Consider the following 21,628-nt stretch of genomic DNA (forward strand, 5'->3'; position numbering starts at 1 on the left):
TTTTCACAAAAACAATCAACTCATGTGCCAAAATATTGCCAGTTTATAATGTGTAAGCAAGGTGTAGAGGTTATATGATTGATACAGCCTCTAAAGATGTCAGATGATTCTATTTACAAATCCTCTCATCGACGTCGTTGAATTGATAAACTATCTGTTTCCCTCTGCAAAGTTGTGTGAGGAACACCATCTTGGCAAATGTCTGTACACTCTCTGTCAGTCCAGGAGCTATTTGTTTTAACACAGAGAACAAGCTAAAGGAACACTATCAGAGTGCTATCAGGTCCAAGAATCACAAATCCTGTGGATTTCAGTCCCTTCAAACGTTTTAAGAGGATCTTTCTTTCGGCAGACCACAAGGCATTTCCCTGAGTTATGGGTTGCATCCCAAATGGCACCCTATTCCCCATATAGTGCACTGCTTTCGACCAGAAACCTATGGACCCTGGAATAGGGTGCCATTTGGGACGAAACATGACTTATTATCCCCCTGCTGCTTTCTCTCTCCCTTTTCTCTAAAAAATCTACATGTGTTTTACTGTTTTCTGGCTGTGCCATCGGCATGCCAAGGTTGTCAAAAAGCTTGCCCAGTCAAAAGCACACATGTAAGCACGCAGGCACGGACACACAAACACGCACGCACGCACACACACACACACACACACACACACACGCACACACACACACACACACACACACACACACACACTGCATTCAAAGGACAGCTCATCGTTGGCAGCGACTAGTGAAAACCCAGTGAGCACTGTACATGCAGGCTGTGACCTGACCTATGAGTAACACAAGTTATGACACACTTGTTGCACAACAGCAGTTTCCTATACAGCTTAGTTTGGGCTGTAGCCTCAGGGGCTAGGGCAGGGCACGGCAGATCTCAGCCCAGTGTGAGAGGTGTGGAGGTGGGAGAGAAAGGGATAGAAGGACTAGGCCCCATGGCCCCACACACAGAGCTCTTTGTGACTTGTTGCTGCTGTCTCTCTGAGGCCACACTGTCAGAGCAGCCGTCCTCCTCAAATAGCTCCATAAATCAACACTCCAAAGAGCCTCACTGTGTGGATCTCAAACTTATCTTACACAACCTCCCGATAGGACCTCCTTAGTAATTACTTATCAGTGCTATTAGCAAGGTACATTCTGGACTTTCCAGCCAGAATAAATAGACGATAAGGTCTCTGGGGAGAATTCTAAATGCCATACAGTACTGTATGTGCCAGGACACTTTAAGACAGAGATGATGGCTGGGAGGGGTAGTTAACAGCTGAAAGACGATATGTTAACTTTATATCCTTCCGACCCAGACCAAATATCAACGGACCCTGTGGAAGCTAAAACACTAACAGATGAAAGTGGACCAGACCAGTGTACACACAGAACAGTCCTCACTGTTGTTTTGACAGGCCTCATATTGAGAGCGACAGAGACACAGACATATACACACACACACACACACAGACAATCCTGGCTCTTGTGAAATCGCTCCAACTCACATGTTCCAAAATCTGGATCCTAGCCTACTAATTATATTAATCTGAGCAAATCACACACAGACTAAAAATATAACAGACACAATGTACTTACATGTATTTAGTACAGTTTATAGTATTTCACTGCTTCGTTTACCTCTTACCTCTACGAAGACCTGTTTATTTTTGGAGACGGTATGGAAGGCCTGGGTAGACGGATAACGGAAGAGATGGGTGTTGTACAGCTCCATGTTAACCATGACGTCGGTGCTGAGCAGTTCCTTTGCTGCTGGGGCAATACGAGGGAACGATCCTGATGATCCTGATCCTCCTAGAGTGTCCTGGTTCTTCCTGTAGGTGCAGTTGAACTGGAGAGAGGCGGGAGAGAGGAGAGAAAGCCAGTCAAAACAGTTGAACTGGAGGGACAAGGAGAGAAGAGCCAATCCAAACAGTTGAACTGGGGGAGGGGTGAAGAGCCAATCAAAACAGCTGAATTGGAGGGGTGAAGAAGAGAAGAGCCAATCACAACATAATCATGGTTCTAACATACCCTGGCCCTCACCCGTGTCCTCATCCTGACACTCACCATCCCCCTGGCCCTTGCCCTGGCCCTCACATTACCTGGCCCTCACCCTCGCCCCTCACACTCCCTGGCCTTCACAGCCAGGAGTGTGTCAAGTGTTTCATCACAGCAATATCACTGAGGGACACAGAGATACAGGTAGGAGGAGACAAAGATGAGAGAGGAAGAGTGTGCATGGGTAAAGAGTATGGCTATAGAGACACAGAGATACAGGCAGGAGGAGACAAAGATGAGAGAGGAAGAGTGTGCATGGGTAAAGAGTACGGCTATAGAGACACAGAGATACAGGCAGGAGGAGACAAAGATGAGAGAGGAAGAGTGTGCATGGGTAAAGAGTATGGCTATAGAGGCACAGAGAGAGAAAGGAAAGAGACTTTGTAGATGAAAGGGAAAGCGTGATAGCAGATTTCCCAAAACGCTCAGGTCAGAAGAAGTTCAAGACATAAAGATAATGTGGGGAGAAGACAGTGAGAGTTGGAATCTTCCATCCTCCTAAGAAGCCAGATGAGTCTTTACTAGCACTGAGGGACTCTGGGGGATGGAGTTTCAACCATCTGGACAGGATTCAGGCGGAGGTAGTATATTATTTATTGATGATCAGTGGTCTGGTCTTGACTCCCAACTCTCTCAACCCCAGGCAGGCCCTGTCATGCAATGCTACTCTCTTAATTCCTTTTTCATTTAGGGTTAATTAACCAGGGTAAACTCCCTTGAGTTTGAAAACCAACCTCTTGTTCGAGGGAGACCAAATGTATGAAAAACAAACAAACAGAGAGTCATGTAGGTACAGGACTGGCTCTAGCCATTTGAGGGCCCTAAGTGAGATCTGGTTGGGGGCCCCCATGTCCCGGTAAAACATATTAGTGCTCCCGCCCCCTTTCATGGCTGAGAGAAGAATTTGAGTTTTAAAGTTAATTTTCTGCAATACTACCCATTTTGCCATTGGGTGGAGAGACATCTTTGCAGTTTTATAGAAGTTGGGAAAAAAAAACAAGCGACCGCTTATGCCTGTAGCTGGCCCTGTGTAGCTAGATGTCTTACCAGAATGAAGGACCTGTGTGCTGGTCCTGAGAGAGAATCATATAGAATCCATATTATCTAATATTATAGATGTCTTACCAGAATGGAGGACCTGTGATCAGGCCCCGTGGTGTGCTCCAGGAAAGCAGCCCTCTCCAGTGCCTCTGTCTCCCCAGGGAATGTCACGTCTCCAGACTCTAGATCATCGTAATCCAGGGGAACACCACTCCCATCCTTAGGCTCATCGTGACTTATCAGGATCTGGATGTCAACCACAGGGGAGTTGAACACATCAGTGAACACAGTTCAGATACAGTATGCGTCCCAAATGGCACCCCAGTTATTCCCTTTATAAAGTACAAACTTTTGACCAAAGCCTGTTCTAAAGAAGTGTACTATATAGCTAGGGTGCCAATTGGGAAACACCCACATTGAACAGGTTCAGGTTGACTTTTTAGAATCTGTACGTCAGCCACATAGGAGAGTTGATCATTGAATCATTGAACATAGTTCAGATATATTCACAAGGTGAATAGGACATGTTCCCAGCTACTGGTGCCAAATCATGTTTTAAGGGTGCATCTCAAATGACACCCTACTACCTATATAGTGCAATACTTTTGTCAGGGCGTTGGTAAAAAAACAAGAAACTTTACCAGTGATTGGCGCCAAACTATTTTAAAATAATGTTCTGCGTGTGAATGGTGTTGTTTCATTCAGGGGCTCAGGACTAATGTTGCAAAGCTGCCGGTAATTTAGGTAATTAACAGAAAATCTATGGCAATCTATCGTAACTTTGGAGATGTATATTTGAATAACTTAAAAACATTTAGAATAATATAGAATATTCCTTTTTTATATCTGTGTCCATATTGTTCATGAGTTTCTAGTACATGGTTCAAGAGAAAATAGTCAAATTAATGAAAAAAGCATGCAATTATTTTCAAATTAACTCTACTAACTTTTGACTTTTTCATAGCTGCCACCAGTTTGATGGCAAAACACTGAAACAAATACATATTGACATAATAACATACAATACATACAATACAAGTAAAAAAACAAAAAAACATTTATAGGATATTTAATGCTGAAACCCTCATATTAAACACCAATGGTATCACTAAATTGATGGTGAATAAGGTTTTACAGCTTTGTCATTCAATTAGTAAAAAAAAAAAGTTTTACATGTGATAAGGCCACACAGAGGGCCAGAGATTATTACAGAACCGTACACAAAAGGGCCACTAGATGTCTTGTGATAGATTACATAAAATCCTTCGAAGATACCAACCTTCTGGTGGTTTACTGGTAAACCTCTAAAGTCTCCAGTAATATACCCTCCCTTTGGAACCCTACTCAGGGCACCAGTGATGCGGCTCTGGTCTGAATCTAGTTGCCACAACATTCTGCAACAGATGAGCTGAAATGAAAACGTGGGAACGTCCAGAGATTTCAACAGTCCAGAGCTGAGAGCTCTATCAGCTCTATCAGAACCCTGTGAAGCATATATTTCATTTTCTCCACAGGAAAGAAACACTGGAAGCCCACTCTGTGTACGTCAGTTGTTTACAGGCTCAGAGGTGAGTTAGGGCTAGAAGACAAGGACTAAATGAGGTCAATTATTGCCATTGACATTTAGTTTATTCCTACTGGTGCTTATTTCACACGTGTTGACCCTCCAGTGTAGTCTATAGTCTAAGGATGCATCCCAAATGGCACCCTATTCCCTATATATTGCATTACTTTTGACCAAGGCTCTAATATAGTAAATAGTAGACTTGGGCGGTATACCATATATACCATATACCGGGGGAAATTTTGAAATAGCCACAGGATGTTTTTTCAATACCGTCAATACCGTTGAAACTATTTATTTTACAATTTTATACATTAGAATATTTGTAGCTACTTTTTAAATAAATACCTGCAGTCAACTTGTGCAATACGTTAGGAGATAAAAAAGATTCCGTTCTTCAGTTTACCTGTCAAATATTTTTTTATTATGAAGCTTACTGGCAGTCCCCAGTCACGTGGTGTTTGTTTACAAGCACACAACAACGAGAGACCAGAACCTTGTGAGTCACTAACTGTTGTGCAGCACGCGTCCGGTGATCTAGTTTCACTATGGAATTCACAACTAAATGTTTGCCAGCTAGATATTTTATAACTATTACGGTAACTGTCTAATATGTGCTAAATACTCTGCGGTTGTGGATTGGGTTTGCTAATTTAGTAGCTTGTTAGCTATCTAGCTAAGTGCTTAGCGTCTTCCAAAATCAAGCTTCGCTTTGTAACAGCTGAGAATCCCCTGCTGGATCAAGAGACTTGCTGTCTAATGTGTGTTTTGTGCAGAAAACTGTGAGTAGCAGTTTTTAGTTACTTGTAAAAATGTATGAGCTGGGATGTCTGTCCTGCAAATAGTTTAGGTCAGAGACTGTATAAAATGTTTGCAATGTGCTTGTTAGCATTTAGTTAGCACTCTATGGGTTAGCATTGCTAACCTTTGGACTACAGAGGCTCAGTGGGGTTTGAAAATAGCTCCCCTTGTGTTCAATGCTGGTATGACCAAATATCCCGGGGGCACAAGGTCGGTATGAAGGTATGACAATCTGGATACCGCCCAAGCCTAATAAATGAAAATGCTTATTCGTAGGATGGAACACACAAGGACATGGGGCTTTGATGTATTGCGAAACAGTTAAATGAAGAATACTTTGAAGTTATCTTTGTATCTAAGAAGAGAAAAAAACAAGAATTATCCAGGAGTAATAAAGGCCTAGTTAACACATTTTGCAGGGGCTATTTTATTTATTTATTTAAATGTTGATTTATCAAGGGATGGGAAGCCCCCTCAGCACCCCTACTTCCCGCAGAAATTCATACTGTTGTCCTGATTTAGCGCTAGCTGCCCCTAGTTGTTCCTCCCATGCACATAGAGATAATGGATTACCATTGTTCAGAGTAACAGGATAGGGTTGGGGGATACCGTCATAGAGATCCTATAATTGTTCTATTTAAATATGTGAATACAGTACTCATATAGGGCTAGTTTCCAGGCACAGACCAAGCCAAGTCTTGGACTGAAAGTATTTTAAACGGATATGCATTTTAGTCCAGGGGTATGCTTATTAGGGTCTGGGCACCCTCAATTTCCAGGCTTTACAAGATTTTGGAGTATAGTAACATGTGGTAGGCTAGGGTCCAGAAAACGTGCCTTCAATGAGTTGATCATTTGCTAAATGTGCTACTCACAGAGTTGATGTAGAGGACCATAGGACCGGGGTGCATGGGGTACTTGGTGGTCTGACAGCCCTCCAATGGGGTCACCAACGTGTAGTGGGTGGAGTTGACCGTTGCTTTGCATTCTGGGTCTTGAAGAGTCAGGTTGACATTAGCGTAACCGTTGGCCTGAGGAAAGAGACAATGTAATTATAAATAAATAGTCAATCATCTATAAAGTATTTTTTTAATGATATAATGTCAATATAATCTATAATCTTTGCAATAACATTTTAATCATGCTCAATGATCATCTCAAAACGATCAGTAGAGCTGACTGAGACACATGACACTAGACTAGTGAGGCATTAGACGTCACTATGCCATTCTACAGCACATACTACTTCTCTGTGTGATGTTAAATAAAACAACAGGATAGTCCAACTCTAACCATAAGTATACCTAATTGCAGTGTGAGGGTTTTACTACACTGTTGTCTATTGTGTTGGGCCTGCTTCACAGTGCCCAATGGTAGCACACAAGTACAGACACACACAGTAGCAAACACACTACACACTGTTGACTCAAGTCAGTGCCAGTCAGTATTAAAGAGGAATAATCATACAGTTAAATCAAGCATGAAAAGTGTGAATTCCACAACTGCCTTTCCTCTATTTTTGACACAATGAAGGCAGATATTTAGTCACAGTGATAAACCAGTTGTCTGACTACTCAAGTATCTCCTCACCTGCAGACTCTCTCGGTCGATGCAGACCACTATCCTGCTCTCCTCACACTGAACACTGAGACCAACACTGAGGGTCCCCTGCTGCTCCTCAGGCTCCCCACCCAGCTCCCCTCCCAGCCAAGGCCGGTCATCCAGGGGGGGGGGCAGGGACAGGTAGGGCAGGCCCTGCTCCATGAGCGGGGGCAAGGGGAAGGTGAAGGGCAGGCCACTGGAGTGTGGGGCAGCACCCCCCTGACCACCAGAGAGGATGGGGTTGGTGTCCCGTAAGATGGAGAGTTCTGGAGGGAACATGGAATCCAGGGGATCCACCACATCTGTAAGTGAAGTGTGTGTAACACATTTTAGTCACACAAACAGATGCACAGAGACGCACATGCACACAAGCACGAATGCGCACGCACGTACACACACACACACACACACACACACACACTTACACACACACACACAGGCCTCATCTGGTGATTTTAAAGGCATTGAGATTGCACCGAGCACAAACAGAACAGAACATTGAAACTAAATTGGCTCAGAGTTAACAGACTTGAGTTTCAGACTATTGTCTTTATAAGGACAGTTAAAATTGTATGTCGATGGTATGTGGTTTTAAAAATCAATGATTTATAATAGTTTATACTTTTATAACAAGCGCTTACAAATAAAATTAATTATTATTATTAGCATAATTTATTTACACAGTAGATATCTTTCTTAAATGTAGTAAACCTATGTCTATTTGTCATGCATTATCTATTGTTTTCATTACAGTAAACATACACTTTCAATGACCACTTTATTAGTTACACCCATCTAGTACCGGGTCGGAGCCCCCTTTGCCTCCAGATCAGCCTGAATTCTTCAGGGAATGGATTCTACAAGGTGTGGCATTCAAACGTGGCTCAATTGCTATCAAGGGACCTAATATGTGTCAGGAAAATATTCCTCACACCATTACGCCACTGCCACCAGCCTGTATCATTGACACCAGGCATAATGGTGCCATGGACTCATGCAACAGGAACCGGGGTTCGTCGGACCAGGTGATGTTTTTCCACTCCTCAATTGTCCAGTGTTGGTGATCGCATGCACACTGGAGCCGCTTCTTCTTGTTTTTAGCTAATAGTAGTGGAACCTGTCTTCTGCTGCAATAGCCCATCCATGACAAGGACTGATGAGTTGTGCATTCCGAGATGCCATTCTGCACACCACCGTTATTTGCCTGTTTGTGGCCCGTCTGTTTGCTTGCACGATTCTTGCCAATCTCCTTCAAGCTTTCTCATCAACGAGCTGTTTTTGCCCACAAGACTGCTACTGACTGGATGTTTTTTGTTTGTCGCACCATTCTCTGTAAACCCTAGACACTGTCATGCATGAAAAGCCCAGGAGGCCGGCTGTTTCTGAGATACTGGAACCGGCGTGCCTGGCACCGACAATCATACCACGCTCAAAGTCGCTTAGGTCACTTGTAGGGTTGGGCGTAAATCCCAGGATTTACGGTATTACTAGCTTGGTACACAAGGGGGAGCCAAAATAAACTCAAAAAAGCCCTATGGGCATCTATTACCAGAATGCTAACAAAATTTGAATAAGTAATAACACATTTCCATGGAAGTTGCTAGCTAAATATGCTAACGTGCGCAAACAAAAATAAACTTATTGCAAAGACAGGCAATCCAGCTCATAAAGTTTTACATATATAGGTAGGAGCTACCGAATGTCATTTTTGATGAGTTTGGACATTTACAAGCGAATGTGAATGAGAGACTCAAAGTTTTGACGCATGCTTGTCTGAACAGTACTCTCGAGCAGTGTGTACAGGCTGTATCTGTGTGGAATCTGGAGTCACTAGGGCAACTGGCCTGCCTGCCTGCTCTGCTTGAAGAAGATGGGGAGGAGCAGACGGGCCGAGAACAGAGGATTAAAAAAAAGCAAGCAAATCAAGACAGCCTACAGATAACTCATCCAAAGGGCTTTGACTTATCAAACATGGCAGAAAGCTAACCCAATATTGTTAATTCAGCCACTTACTTAGATAACTAGCAAGTTAAATTAAGGGTTGCGTTAACGCAGAATTCTGTGTTTTTTCATGCAGGAACAAAATATGAAACGCATAAGAAATATTTTGCTGCGTTTTGGAAAGCAGATCTAAAATGCTTCTTACTGGAATTTCTGCTCGACACCAGATTAAATTTGTGCTTCAAGCTGCACTTCTCCACTTGGATGAGACTTCACGAACGGGCATTCTATCAGCAGACAGCGCTTTGAGATGAACTTTAAGCAAAACATTAGGACATTTAGCTGGCTACATTCTTTCTATGATAAACATTAGAAATATGATGGCCATGCATCGTTTTTGCAAAAAAGACCTTGCTTTTTCATTGTAAGCTCATTCACTTTGCTGGTTGCCAGCCAAGTAGTGTTGCACTTCTGTTGTCATGAAGCTATTTTCTGCCAAATTTGTTGCACTAATGTTTTTTCTGTGAAGGAAAACTATAGCTGCACATCCCTGATCACTAGTGAAGCAAAATACACCGTTGGCTTTCAATATAAAACGTGACCCCTGTCAATACACAGCAGGACTCACCTGCTCCCGCTTTCTCCCGTTGTGCTATTTACAAACAAACACTTGACTGTCTCAACTGTTCTGGGGAAGTAAGGTGAGATTCTTAATGTAAAATAATGTGACAGGTGAAATGAAGAATGCAATCTCCTAATATATTGCACAATTTGACTGCAGGTATTAAGCTACTAATATTAAAATTTATTGAAAAAATTAAAATAAGTTGGTTCAATGGTGACAGTGGCTACTTCCATATACCCCGGTATACCGCCCAAGTGGAAGCCCGACTGGAATTCTTCAAATACGTTATTCATACTCAAATAAGCCACCAATTGCTTGAAAACAACTTCTAAAAATCTTGGATAAAAAAGGATGTTTAGAAGTCTAGAATTACTCAGTGATGAGGGGTCTAGATTGTCTTTTTAAGGAGAGGTTGGACCAGAGCTGTTTTTGGAAAGGAGCCAGAGTTCATGGCACAATTTACAATAGACATAATGTTGAGGCCAACATTAGGCATAACTTCTTTAAGTAGTCTAGTAGGGATCACTTCTAAGGGGCAGGAGGAGGTATTCATGTGAGCTACAGTATCAAGGGGGGAATTAAAGGACATTTGCTCAAAGGAGCAAAAGGAAGCAGTAGACAGTCTCAGAGCGGTTGCCTTTAGTGCCTCCTGACCAGAAATGCTGTTATGGTGTCTGGGATCTAATATTTTCTATAAAGAATCGTAAAAACTGTGTGCAGATATCAGGGGATGCGAGCATGTCACTCTTAGGGGGGGGGGGAGGCACCAACAATACAATCAGTTGTCTATAAACAGAATTATAGAAGCCTGGGTGTTTCTCACCTGGCTCCCTGAGCCTCAGGTTAAAGGTGTTAGCTACAGGTGTGTGGGTGTAGGTGGTGACCGGTCTGTAACCATGATCCTCTGCCCACTTGATCAGGGCCTGAGAGCCAGACGGGAGGTGGTGCTTAGGGGTCCTAGACACCTCCATCAGCCTCTCTGTGTTGGGGCTCAGACTGATGGTATCTGGCGTCTGAAAGAAAGGTAAATACAGGTTTATATTAGTCATATGAAATATGAAATATGACATAGAGTATACAGTCATTTTCTTCCGACAGGTGGAGTCACTCCTATGTGATGCTCGTCCCTCAGTACAGACAGAGGAATCTGACCATGTTTTAAACCCTTCTGTGTCATGAAAGACATTTTATAGAGATCAAAGTGGGTGCTTTTTCTCTTCTAGTCAGCAGCATTTACAGTAATCTCTACCTCTGCTAAAGTTTAATTTCCTTTGTCTGACTGTATGGAACAGTAAAAACGACCCTGTCAGCTTCAAAAGCCAGCGTGACCACAACCCACAATGAAAGTGTGAGAGTATTTCACATACTTTCATATCTTGACAGAGTAAAAGTCGAAGAACCATTTTACATTTGTTAGGTTTCTTCATGGAAGGAAAACCCAAGACAAATGTACTACTGCCCAGAGTGAAGGGTCATACGCACGCACACTCGATAAAACACACACACACACGATCACAATCACACACACACACACATCGAAGGCCTGATCAATGGTGGGACTTAGTCTGTGTCAGATTTCTACCAGAATTCCTCATTAGTTCTGCAGTGTTCCGTGCTGTATAATGTGAGGGAGCTAATCCCTTCTCACAGATCCACTCTGTCACAAATGGCATCCTATTCCCTATTTAGTGTACTACATATGACCAAGGCTCATGTACTCTATGTCAGCCTGGCCTGTACTTTCCCAGACAACCTGGACCTACTCCAATTCGCATTCCGCCTTAACAGATCCACAGATGACGCAATCTAGTTACTTCACACTGCCCTCTCCCACCTGGACAAGAGGGGAAATAACTATGTAAGAATGCTGTTCATAGACTACAGCTCAGCTTTCAACACCATAATCCCCTACAAGCTCATCTGCAAGCTGGGGACCATGGGACTGAACACCTACCTCTGTAACTGGATCCTGAACTTCCTGACGGGACAGCCCCAGGTGGTAAGGGTAGGCAACAACACCTCCACCAGGCTGACCCTCAACATGGGGACCCCTCAAGTTCCCTGCTGTACTCCTTGTTCAACCATGACTGCATGGCCACGCACAACTCCAACACCATCATCAAGTTTGGTGACGACACGATGGTGGTAGGCCTGATCACCGACAGCGATGAGACAGCCTACAGGGAGGAGGTCAGAGACTTGGAAGTGTGGTGCCATGACAACAACCTTTCCCTCAATGTCAATAAGACCAAGGAGCTGATCGTGGACTACAGGAGAAGGAGGGGAGAACACGTCCCTGTCCACATAGACAGGGCTGTTGTGGAGCTGGTTCAGAGCTTTACATTCCTTGGCATCCACATCACTAAGGACTTAACATGGTCCACACACACCCATACAGTTGTGAAGAGGGCACAACAGTCCTCTTTCTCCTCAGGAGGCTGAAAAGATTTGGCATGGGCTCTCGGATTCTCAGAAAGTTGTACAGCTGCACCATCGAAAGCATCTTGACTGGCTGCATCCCGGCTTGGTATGGCAAATGCACCACCATCGACCGCAAAGCGCTAAAGAGGATGATGAGGACAGTCCAGTACATCACTCAGGGCGAGCTCCCTGCCATCCAGGATCTTTATATCAGGCCAGAAAAATTGCCAAGGACTCCAGCCCCCCAAGTAATAGACTGTTCACTCTGCTACCATCTGGCAAATGGTACCGGAGCATCGGCTGTCAGACTAACAGGCTCCAAGACAGCTTCTACCCCAAGCCATAAGACTGCTAAATAGTCAAAAGAATACTTTTACTTATACTTATACTTATACTCTACTTACTTTTAGTTTTGAAGCCTCACCCAGACAATTGGTTTGATCAGACTTCCATTCCTGAGATTTCTTTGGCTGTCTTAGTTGCTTGCAAGAGTCAAATCGTGGTAGTGGCCAGACTCACCCCAAAAAACGTGTTTCAAAACATCTGGGCTATACAGGCATGTCAATATCGAAACACTTTTTCCACAATGACGAGCATAAATGTGTATATCCCGAACTGTGTTTACTGTTTTTCCCTTGTATTGGAACTAATTTCTATGTCACTACTACATCCGCGTGCTGCTAGTCTTGCTTAGCCACACCTCCAAATTCTACGGAGCCTGCTTCTCGAGGAGAGCGCAGTACAGACACATCTTTCAAGCGCTACACTGCCCAAAACTATTACATCAAAATCAAAACATGTCTGAGTCGGACAGCTAAAACTGAAGAGGATGCATACTTTGCAGAACCATATGTATATGGGCCAGAATATACTGATGAAGAGCTTGGACAGATAGAAGCCGAGACAGAATGGAGGAAATAGCAACAGGTGATCCGGCAGACCAGCAACCAGCGGCAGCGCCCAGAGAGAGAGTCACGGGGAACTGGTGGTGTAAATGTGAAAAATGCAAGGCAATACAGACCAAAATTGAGGGTCTGTGCTGTTCTGATGGGACTTGATAATGCCAACACTTGAAGAACTAAATGTGTCTGCTGGAGACTGATGATGTCAGTAACAGCACAACAGTCTGTGTGACAGATCATGCAGATTTCACAGCCCTTATCAACCCAGGAGTCATTTAAATGTTTTTCCATGTCCCTAAGATCAACTGAAAAAAGTGACCACGTCCAGCGGGAGCAAATGGGCAGCTGTACATAGATTCAGTGAACATTTGAAATTGAAGTTATCAATAATGTATAGATAACAATGAATGTATCTGTTTCCTATAATGATACTTTTGTATATAGAGTGTATGTGGACACACCTTCAAATGAGTGGATTCAGTTATTTCAGCCACACACGTTGCTGACAGGTGTATAAAATCTAGCACACAGCCATGCAATCTCCATAGACAAAGTAGAATGGCCTTGATGAAGTGCTCAGTCAACGTGGCACCGTCACAGGATGCCACCTTTCCAACAAGTCAGTTAGTCAAATTTCTGCCCTAATACAGCTGCCCCGGTCAACTATACGTGTTGTTATAGTTAAGTGGAAACGTCTAGGAGTAACAACGGCTCAGCCGCAAAGTGGTAGGCCAAACAAGCTCACAGAACGGGACCGTCGAGTGCTGAAGCATGTAGCACTTAAACCTTGTCTGTCCTCGGTTGCAACACTCACTATCAAGTTCCAAATGGCCTCTGGAAGCAACGTCAGCACAAGAACTGTTCGTCGGGAGTTTCATGAAATGGGTTTCCACGGCCAAGCAGCCGCACACAAGCATAAGATCACCATGTGCCAGGTGTCGGCTAGAGTGGTGTAAAGCTCACCGACACTGGACTTTGGAGCAGTGGAAACATCTTCTCTTGAGTGATGAATCACGCTTCACCATCTGGCAGTCCGACCTGCCCCAATACATAGTGCCAGATGTAAAGTTTGGTGGAGGAGGAATAATGGTTGGGGCTAGGCCCCTTTCTTCCAGTGAAGGGGAATGTTAACGCTACAGCCTACAATTACATTTTAGATGATTCAGTGCTTCCAACTTTGTGACAATCGTTTGGGGAAGGCCCTTTCCTGTTTCAGCATGACAATGCCCCCATGCACAACGCAAGATTCAGACAGAAATGGTTTGTCGAGATCTGCGAGCATTTCACAGTTAAGTATTCGGAGCATGTGACAAATAATATTTGTTTTGGTTATTAACTGTCGTGTTAAACAGATATTTATTTTAGTAATTTATCCAAAGCAAATAGGGTTAAGTGCCTTGCTCAAGGGCACATCAGCATATGTTTTTTCTCCACGTAGTCATCTTGGATATTTGAAACAGCAACCTTTCAGTTACTGGCCCAACGCTCTTAACCGCTAGGCTACCTGCCAACCCATATAGGACCAAGCTGGTACTGGTACTGCCCTAGAACAGTAAACTGCAGGTCAGTAGGTAAACTGCCAACCTTTGTTAATACACGTTTGCGTTATACGCCTACCCATCCAAACACCCTACCGTTTCTGCAATCCAAACCACTCAGGTCTGGTGAAACCATTGGCAGAGCTAGGGCTGGTCCCAAATAGCACCCTATTTTCATTATAGTGCACTACATTTGACCAGGGCCCATACTACTTTGGTCAAAAGTAGTTCACTTTATAGGGAATAGGGTGTCATTTGGGATGCAACCAGAGCCTGCAGTCAGCCAGAGCCTGCAGTCAGCCAGGGCCTGCAGTCAGCCAGGGCCTGCAGTCAGGGCAGTCAGGGCCTGCATTCAGCCAGAGCCTGCAGTCAGCAGCGCTCATAACTCACATTATCATGGATGACAAACAGGTCAGGCTGTGAGCACAAATACTGTCTGTGATGAGGCTATGAAAATGTCTTGCCCCCCTCCTCTCTTCCCCCTTTCTCCTCCTCCTTTCCCTTCCTTATTTGATGCGATGACAACCCTTAGTGCTGTCAGGGTGATATTTCACAGTTCATCCATCCCCCTCCCTCCTTCCATCCCTACATCCCCTGCAGGCAGGTTGAAACCAGGTGCCACTTCAACACTCCTCAGATTGTGACAAATGTATTGGTCAGCAACACAAAGTGGTGACATGCCTGTCTGTCTGCTGTGCCTGTCTAGTCATGTGTTGTGACATGGTTATTCTGCCTGTATCCCCTCACACCATCAGTGCCATTGTGATGTGTTACTGAGACAGTGAAAAACATTTTGGCAGTAAAAAATCTGAAAGTAGAACTACTCAATTTGAACTCAACAGTGCCGCCACTTGGTTTGCTATAAAGCTGAGGGATGGAGTCTTGGGTCTCTGGAGATTGCCATTAAATAAACTGCTACTACTGAAAATCAAATAATTTTTATTTAGGTCAAAACAGCTCATTCCAAAAGGAGAGGCTGTGTTTGTTACGTTAAGAGTGACGTTCTGAGTCACGTACCACTACATTCAGTTTCCCGCTGATGCTGTGAGCCTTGATGACCCAGTTGACAGACTTCTGACACTTCAGCAGCAGCACGATGTCACGAGGCAACAGAACATCTGCCCCCAACGGCCTCAGATCAACGATCACATCCACCTGGAACGCACTGCTCAAGGAGAGGGAGAGAGAGAGAGACATAAGAATTTTGGAAGGCCCAAAACACTCTGTATTTACATGCCTTCTCTCAGTCTGGCCAACTGATTAAGAAACTGGAAGTATTCCCAGAAAGAGGAGGACATGTGTGTAACAGACCAGACCACATAGTGGAAGTATGGTGAAATACATGTATTTCTGGGCTCTTCATGCATATACAAAATAATCACACCACTGGAAGAGTGAGGCGATTATCTGGCAGACTGGAGATAGGTTGCATCCCAAATGGCAAATAGTGAATAGGGTGCCATTTTGGGACAACCTCATAGACTCTGAGCCTGAGGTAGAGTTCTTAACAGAACGTCATAAGGTCAATATTACCCACCCTCTTCCTTCGTATCCAAAACAAACTACCAGAGACCAGAGAGAGAGATCATTCTGGCCTCTTGTAATGGGGAAATTACACTGAGATCATTAAGGTTTGTGCTAAGAGTTACTGTGATCGATATAATGTGTATTGTATTGACATAAAGGGCCAGTTTCCCAGTGAACGATTAAGTCTGCTCCTCGACTCAAAGCAAGCTCAGTAGAGAATCTCCATTGAAAGTGTTTAGTCCAGAACTAGGCTTAATCTGTGTCCAGGAAACCAGCCAAAACTAGATAAACGTGCACCCTATTTGGGCCAGACTATTTTTTGGTACTGGTCGTGGGCTACAGTACTGACCAGCTGGAGTTATGTTTATGTTATGGTTGTGGTCGATTACAGTACTGACCTACTAGAGTTGGGTGCTTGCAGCTCGATGATGTGGACCTCTTGGTCCTGGTCTGGTCCAGACAGGACACAGCCTTTAGAGGCCTGGGACTCTACGTAGCCAGCAAGGTAGTTCAGAGAGAGGAACTTGTTGTCGATCTTGCAAGTATCGGAGAACACTGGGTCTGGAAGAGGAAAGGAGAAGGTGGGTGGATGAGATTATGAGATGAGATCATGACTCGATGTATAATTTGAACACGTGATGTGATTATACATGATTAATCGTCAAGAGGAAGAAGCTCTGACGAAGACAGAGAGGACAATACGTAAGCTTAATATACTGAAGTGATACTGGGAATCGCTGTGTGCAAGTTTTTTTAAACTTTCAAGATGATTACTCATGAGCAAATGGGTGAGTATTTACACTACAGTTTGTTCAGCCAACGTTTTGAGATATCTATGATTTTTCAACGCTGATACCGATTATTGGAGGATCAAAAAAGTCGATACCGATTAATCGGCCAATTTTATTTTTAAATTTTTTACATGTATTTGTAATAATGACAATTACAACAATACTGAATGAACACTTATTTTAACTTAATATAATACATCAATAAAATCAATTTTTTATTTATTTATTTATTTCACCTTTATTTAACCAGGTAGGCAAGTTGAGAACAAGTTCTCATTTACAATTGCGACCTGGCCAAGATAAAGCAAAGCAGTTCGACACATACAACGACACAGAGTTACACATGGAGTAAAACAAACATACAGTCAATAATACAGTATAAACAAGTCTATATACGATGTGAGCAAATGAGGTGAGATAAGGGAGGTAAAGGCAAAAAGGCCATGGTGGCAAAGTAGATACAATATAGCAAGTAAAACACTGGAATGGTAGATTTGCAATGGGAGAATGTGCAAAGTAGAAATAAAAATAATGGGGGTGCAAAGGAGCAAAATAAATAAATAAAATACAGTAGGGAAAGAGGTAGTTGTTTGGGCTAAATTATAGGTGGGCTATGTACAGGTGCAGTAATCTGTGAGCTGCTCTGACAGTTGGTGCTTAAAGCTAGTGAGGGAGATAAGTGTTTCCAGTTTCAGAGATTTTTGTAGTTCGTTCCAGTCATTGGCAGCAGAGAACTGGAAGGAGAGGCGGCCAAAGAAAGAATTGGTTTTGGGGGTTAGCCTCAAGTAAAAACAAAGTGTTGGAGAAGAAGGTAAAAGTGCAATATGTGCTATGTAAGAAAGCTAACGTTTAAGTTCCTTGCTCAGAACATGAGAACATATGAAAGCTGGTGGTTCCTTTTAACATGAGTCTTCAATATTCCCAGGTAAGAAGTTTTAGGTTGTAGTTATTATAGGAATTATAGGACTATTTCCCTCTATACCATTTGTATTTCATTAACCTTTGACTATTGGATGTTCTTATAGGTTCTTATAGGCACACTAGTCTTGCCAGTGTAACAGTATAGCTTCCGTCCCTCTCCTCGCTCCTCTCTGGGCTCGAACCAGCAACACAATGACAACAGCCACCACCGAAGCAGCGTTACCCATGCAGAGCAAGGGGAACAACTACTAGAAGGCTCAGAGCGAGTGACGTTAGAAACGCTTTTAGCGCGCGCTAACTAGCTAGCCATTTCACTTCGGTTACACCAGCCTCATCTCGGGAGTTGATAGGCTTGAAGTCATAAACAACGCAATGCTTGACGCACAACGAAGAGCTGCTGGCAAAACGCACGAAAGTGCTGTTTGAATGAATGTTTACGTGCCTGCTTCTGCCTACCACCGCTCAGTCAGATACTTAGATACTTTATATGCTCAGTCAGATTATATGCAACGCAGGACACGCTAGATAATATCTAGTAATATCATCAACCATGTGTAGTTAACTAGTGATTATGATTGATTGTTTTTTATAAGATAAGTTTAATGCTAGCTAGCAACTTACCTTTGCTTACTGCATTCGCGTAACAGGCAGTCTCCTTGTGGAGTGCAACGAGCGAGAGGCAGGTCGTTATTGCGTTGGACTAGTTAACTGTAATGTTGCAAGATTGGATACCCCGAGTTGATAAGGTGAAAATCTGTCGTTCTGCCCCTGAACAAAGCAGTTAACCCACCGTTCCTAGGCCGTCATTGAAAATAAGAATGTGTTCTTACCTTTATTTAACTAAGCAAGTCAGTTATAAAAAAATATATATATATAAATAAAAAAATCAGCAACTCAGCGCCCAAAAATACCGATTTCCGATTGTTATGAAAACTTGATATCGGCCCTAATTAATCTATCATTCCGATTTCATCGGTCGACCTCTAATCTAAACACTTTGGGATTGCTAGTAAAAGACGGACATACAGACAGATTTTGTATTGAACACTATTATTCAGGTTCTGACAAAATTAAGGCCAATATGTTTTGAAAATACATTTTGAACAATATCAGTCATAAACACATCCAATCAGTAATTCCTGTCAGGTTTCCCACCATTCTAACTTATCATTTATTTACTCAAATATTATTATACTCCATCCAACTGCCCAGGCATGCAATCTCTTCTCCATCTTTTCAGAGGAATCACAAGACAGATGCTTCCTTATTTGGCAAACAAGGTCGTGGACAGTAGTGAGGTTTAGAGAATATAAAGTAAAGGTTTGGCACCTTCCTCCCCGAACCTCCTCGTGGCACTTTGAAGAGCTGAGTAAGTGTGTGTGTGTGTATCTAATGACAGAGAGAGAGGCTGAATGGATGACTGCTTCAAGGCTAAGCAATCACACACTCTCTGTTCTCTCTGCTCTCCTCCAAGTGACTAAGAACATGGAGAGCACAGAACATGGAGAGCACAAAACAAAGGCCTGAGGTGTATGTTTCATGATTAACTACTTATGGTGTGATTCTGATAACGTTCAGGAATTCAAGTCCTTTTGTTCACCCGACCTAGCATACCGACCTCACAATCAAATGCAGACCATATTACCTCCCAAGAGATTTATCTTTGGTTATAGTACCAGCCGTGTATATTCCCCTTCAAGCCGATACCACGACAGCCCTCAAGGAACTGCACCTGACTTTGTGCAAACTGAAAACCACAATTCTTGAAGCCGCATTTATTGTAGCTGGGGGCTTTAAAAAAACGAATCTGAAGAAAAAGCTACCGAAGTTCTATTAACACATTGCCTGTACAACTCGCACTTCAAAAATTATTGACCATTGTAGCCATCCCAGAAGGGAGAGAAACAAAGGCCTCCCCCGCCCTCAGTTTGGCAAATCAGATCACGACTCCATTCTTCTCCTCCCTTCCTATAGGCAGACACTCAAACAGGAAGTACCTAGGCTAAGGTCTAGTCAACGCTGGTCTGACCAATCAGAATCCATGCTTCAAGATTTTTGTTGAGCATGTGTACTGGGATATGTTCTGGGTTGCTTCTGAGAATATCATTGACGTATACACTGACACAGTGACTGAGTTAATCAGGAAGTGTATAGGGGATGTTGTTCCCACTGACTGTTAAAATCTTCCCAAATCAAAAAGCATGGCAGCATTCACACAAAACTAAAACCACGAACCACCGCATTTAACCATTGCAAGGTGACCGGGAATATGGTTGAATAAAAAACAGTGCAGTTATGCACTCCGTAAGGCAATCAAACAAGCAAAACGTCAGTACAGAGACAAAGTGGAGTTGCAATTCAACACGAGATATATGTGGCAGGGACTCCAGACAATCACGGAATACAAAGGGAAAACCAGCCACGTCGCGGACACCGACATCTTGCTCCTGGACAAGCTAAACACCTTCTTCAGCAGTTTTGATGATAACACAATGCGACCGACACAGGCCACTCCTGAGGACTGTGGGCTCACATTCTCTGAGTAAGACATTTAAGTGAGTTAACCCTTGCAAGGCTGCTAGCCCAGATTGCATCCCTAGCCGTATCCTGGTTGGAGTGTTTACGGACATATTCAATCTCTCTCTATCCCAGTCAGCTATCCCCACTTGCTTCAAGATGTCCACCATTGTTCCTGTATCCAAGAAAGCAAAGGCAACTGAACTAAATGACTAATCGCACATCACCTCCACCTTACCTGACACCCTAGACCAATTTCCATTTGCATACCGACCCAAAAGACCCACAGACGATGCAATCGTCATCACACTGCGCACTGCTCTATCCCATCTGGACAAGAGGAATACCTATGTAAGAATGCTGTTCATTGACTACAGCTCAGCCTTCAACGCCGTAGTACCCTCCAAGCTCATCGTTAAGCTACGGACCCTGGGTCTGAACCACGTGCAACTGGGTCCTGGACTTCCTGAGGGGCCGGTCCCTGGTGGTGAAGGTAGGAAACCTCATCTCCACTACACTGATCCTCAACACAGAGGCCCCACAGCCCCCTCCTGTACTCCCTGTTCACTCTGCCTCCAACTCAATCATCAAGTTTGTAGACAACACAACAGTAGTAGGCCTGATTACCAACAATGACGAGACAGCCTACAGGGAGGACGTGAAGGACCTTGCGGAGTGGTTCCAGGAAAATAACCTCCCCCTCAACTTCAATAAAACAAAAAGCTGATTGTGGGCCTGAGTAGCAGGCAGTTTACTCTGGGCACCTTATTCAGCCAAGCTACTCAATACTGCCCCCAGCCATAATAAGTTAAGGGGAAACATTTAAATGTCTTGGAATGGCCTAGTCAAAGCCCAGACCTCAATCCAATTGAGAATCTGGTATGACTTAAAGATTGCTGTCCACCAGTGGAACCCATCCAACTTGAAGGAGCTGGAGCAGTTTAGCCTTGAAGATTGCAAAAATCCCAGTGGCTTGATGTGACAAGCTTATAGAGACATACCCCAAGACACTTAATTGCTGAAAAAGGTGGCTCTACAAAGTATTGACTTGGGGGGGGGGGGGGGGTGAATAGTTATGCTGACTCAAGTTCTGATTTTTTTTGTTTTATTTCTTGTTCTTTTCACAAGAGAAAATATTTTGCATCTTCAAAGTGGTAGGCATGTTGTGTTTATCAAATAATACAAACCCCCCAAAAATATATATTTTAATTCCAGGTTGTAAGGCAACAAAATAGGAAAAAATGCCAAGGGGGGTGAATACTTTTGTAGAATAATAGTGAAGAGATCAGAACTCTGAAATAACAGACATGGAATCATGTAGTAACCAAAAGTGTTAAACCAATGTAAATATATTTTATACTTGAAATTCTTCAAAGTAG

The 21,628-nt window shown here is 43.4% G+C and overlaps 1 protein-coding gene across 2 annotated transcripts in view; it reads right to left on the bottom strand.

Moving 5' to 3' along the window:
* Positions 1-21,628, bottom strand: part of LOC110524600 (transforming growth factor beta receptor type 3) — a 134,551-nt gene that overhangs the window by 26,173 nt on the left and 86,750 nt on the right. For both annotated transcript variants that reach the window (XM_021604412.3, XM_021604413.3), the window contains exons 6-12: positions 16,419-16,581; positions 15,511-15,658; positions 10,456-10,645; positions 7,055-7,368; positions 6,340-6,495; positions 3,184-3,345; positions 1,646-1,849 (exon numbers count right to left, since the gene is read on the bottom strand). In XM_021604412.3, the coding sequence (XP_021460087.3) occupies positions 1,646-1,849; positions 3,184-3,345; positions 6,340-6,495; positions 7,055-7,368; positions 10,456-10,645; positions 15,511-15,658; positions 16,419-16,581 (1,337 nt within the window). The remainder of the gene's footprint in view (positions 1-1,645; positions 1,850-3,183; positions 3,346-6,339; positions 6,496-7,054; positions 7,369-10,455; positions 10,646-15,510; positions 15,659-16,418; positions 16,582-21,628) is intronic.

Source organism: Oncorhynchus mykiss, chromosome 5, assembly GCF_057628025.1.
Source record: "Oncorhynchus mykiss isolate SJ-2025 chromosome 5, ASM5762802v1, whole genome shotgun sequence".
Lineage (NCBI taxonomy): Eukaryota > Metazoa > Chordata > Actinopteri > Salmoniformes > Salmonidae > Oncorhynchus > Oncorhynchus mykiss.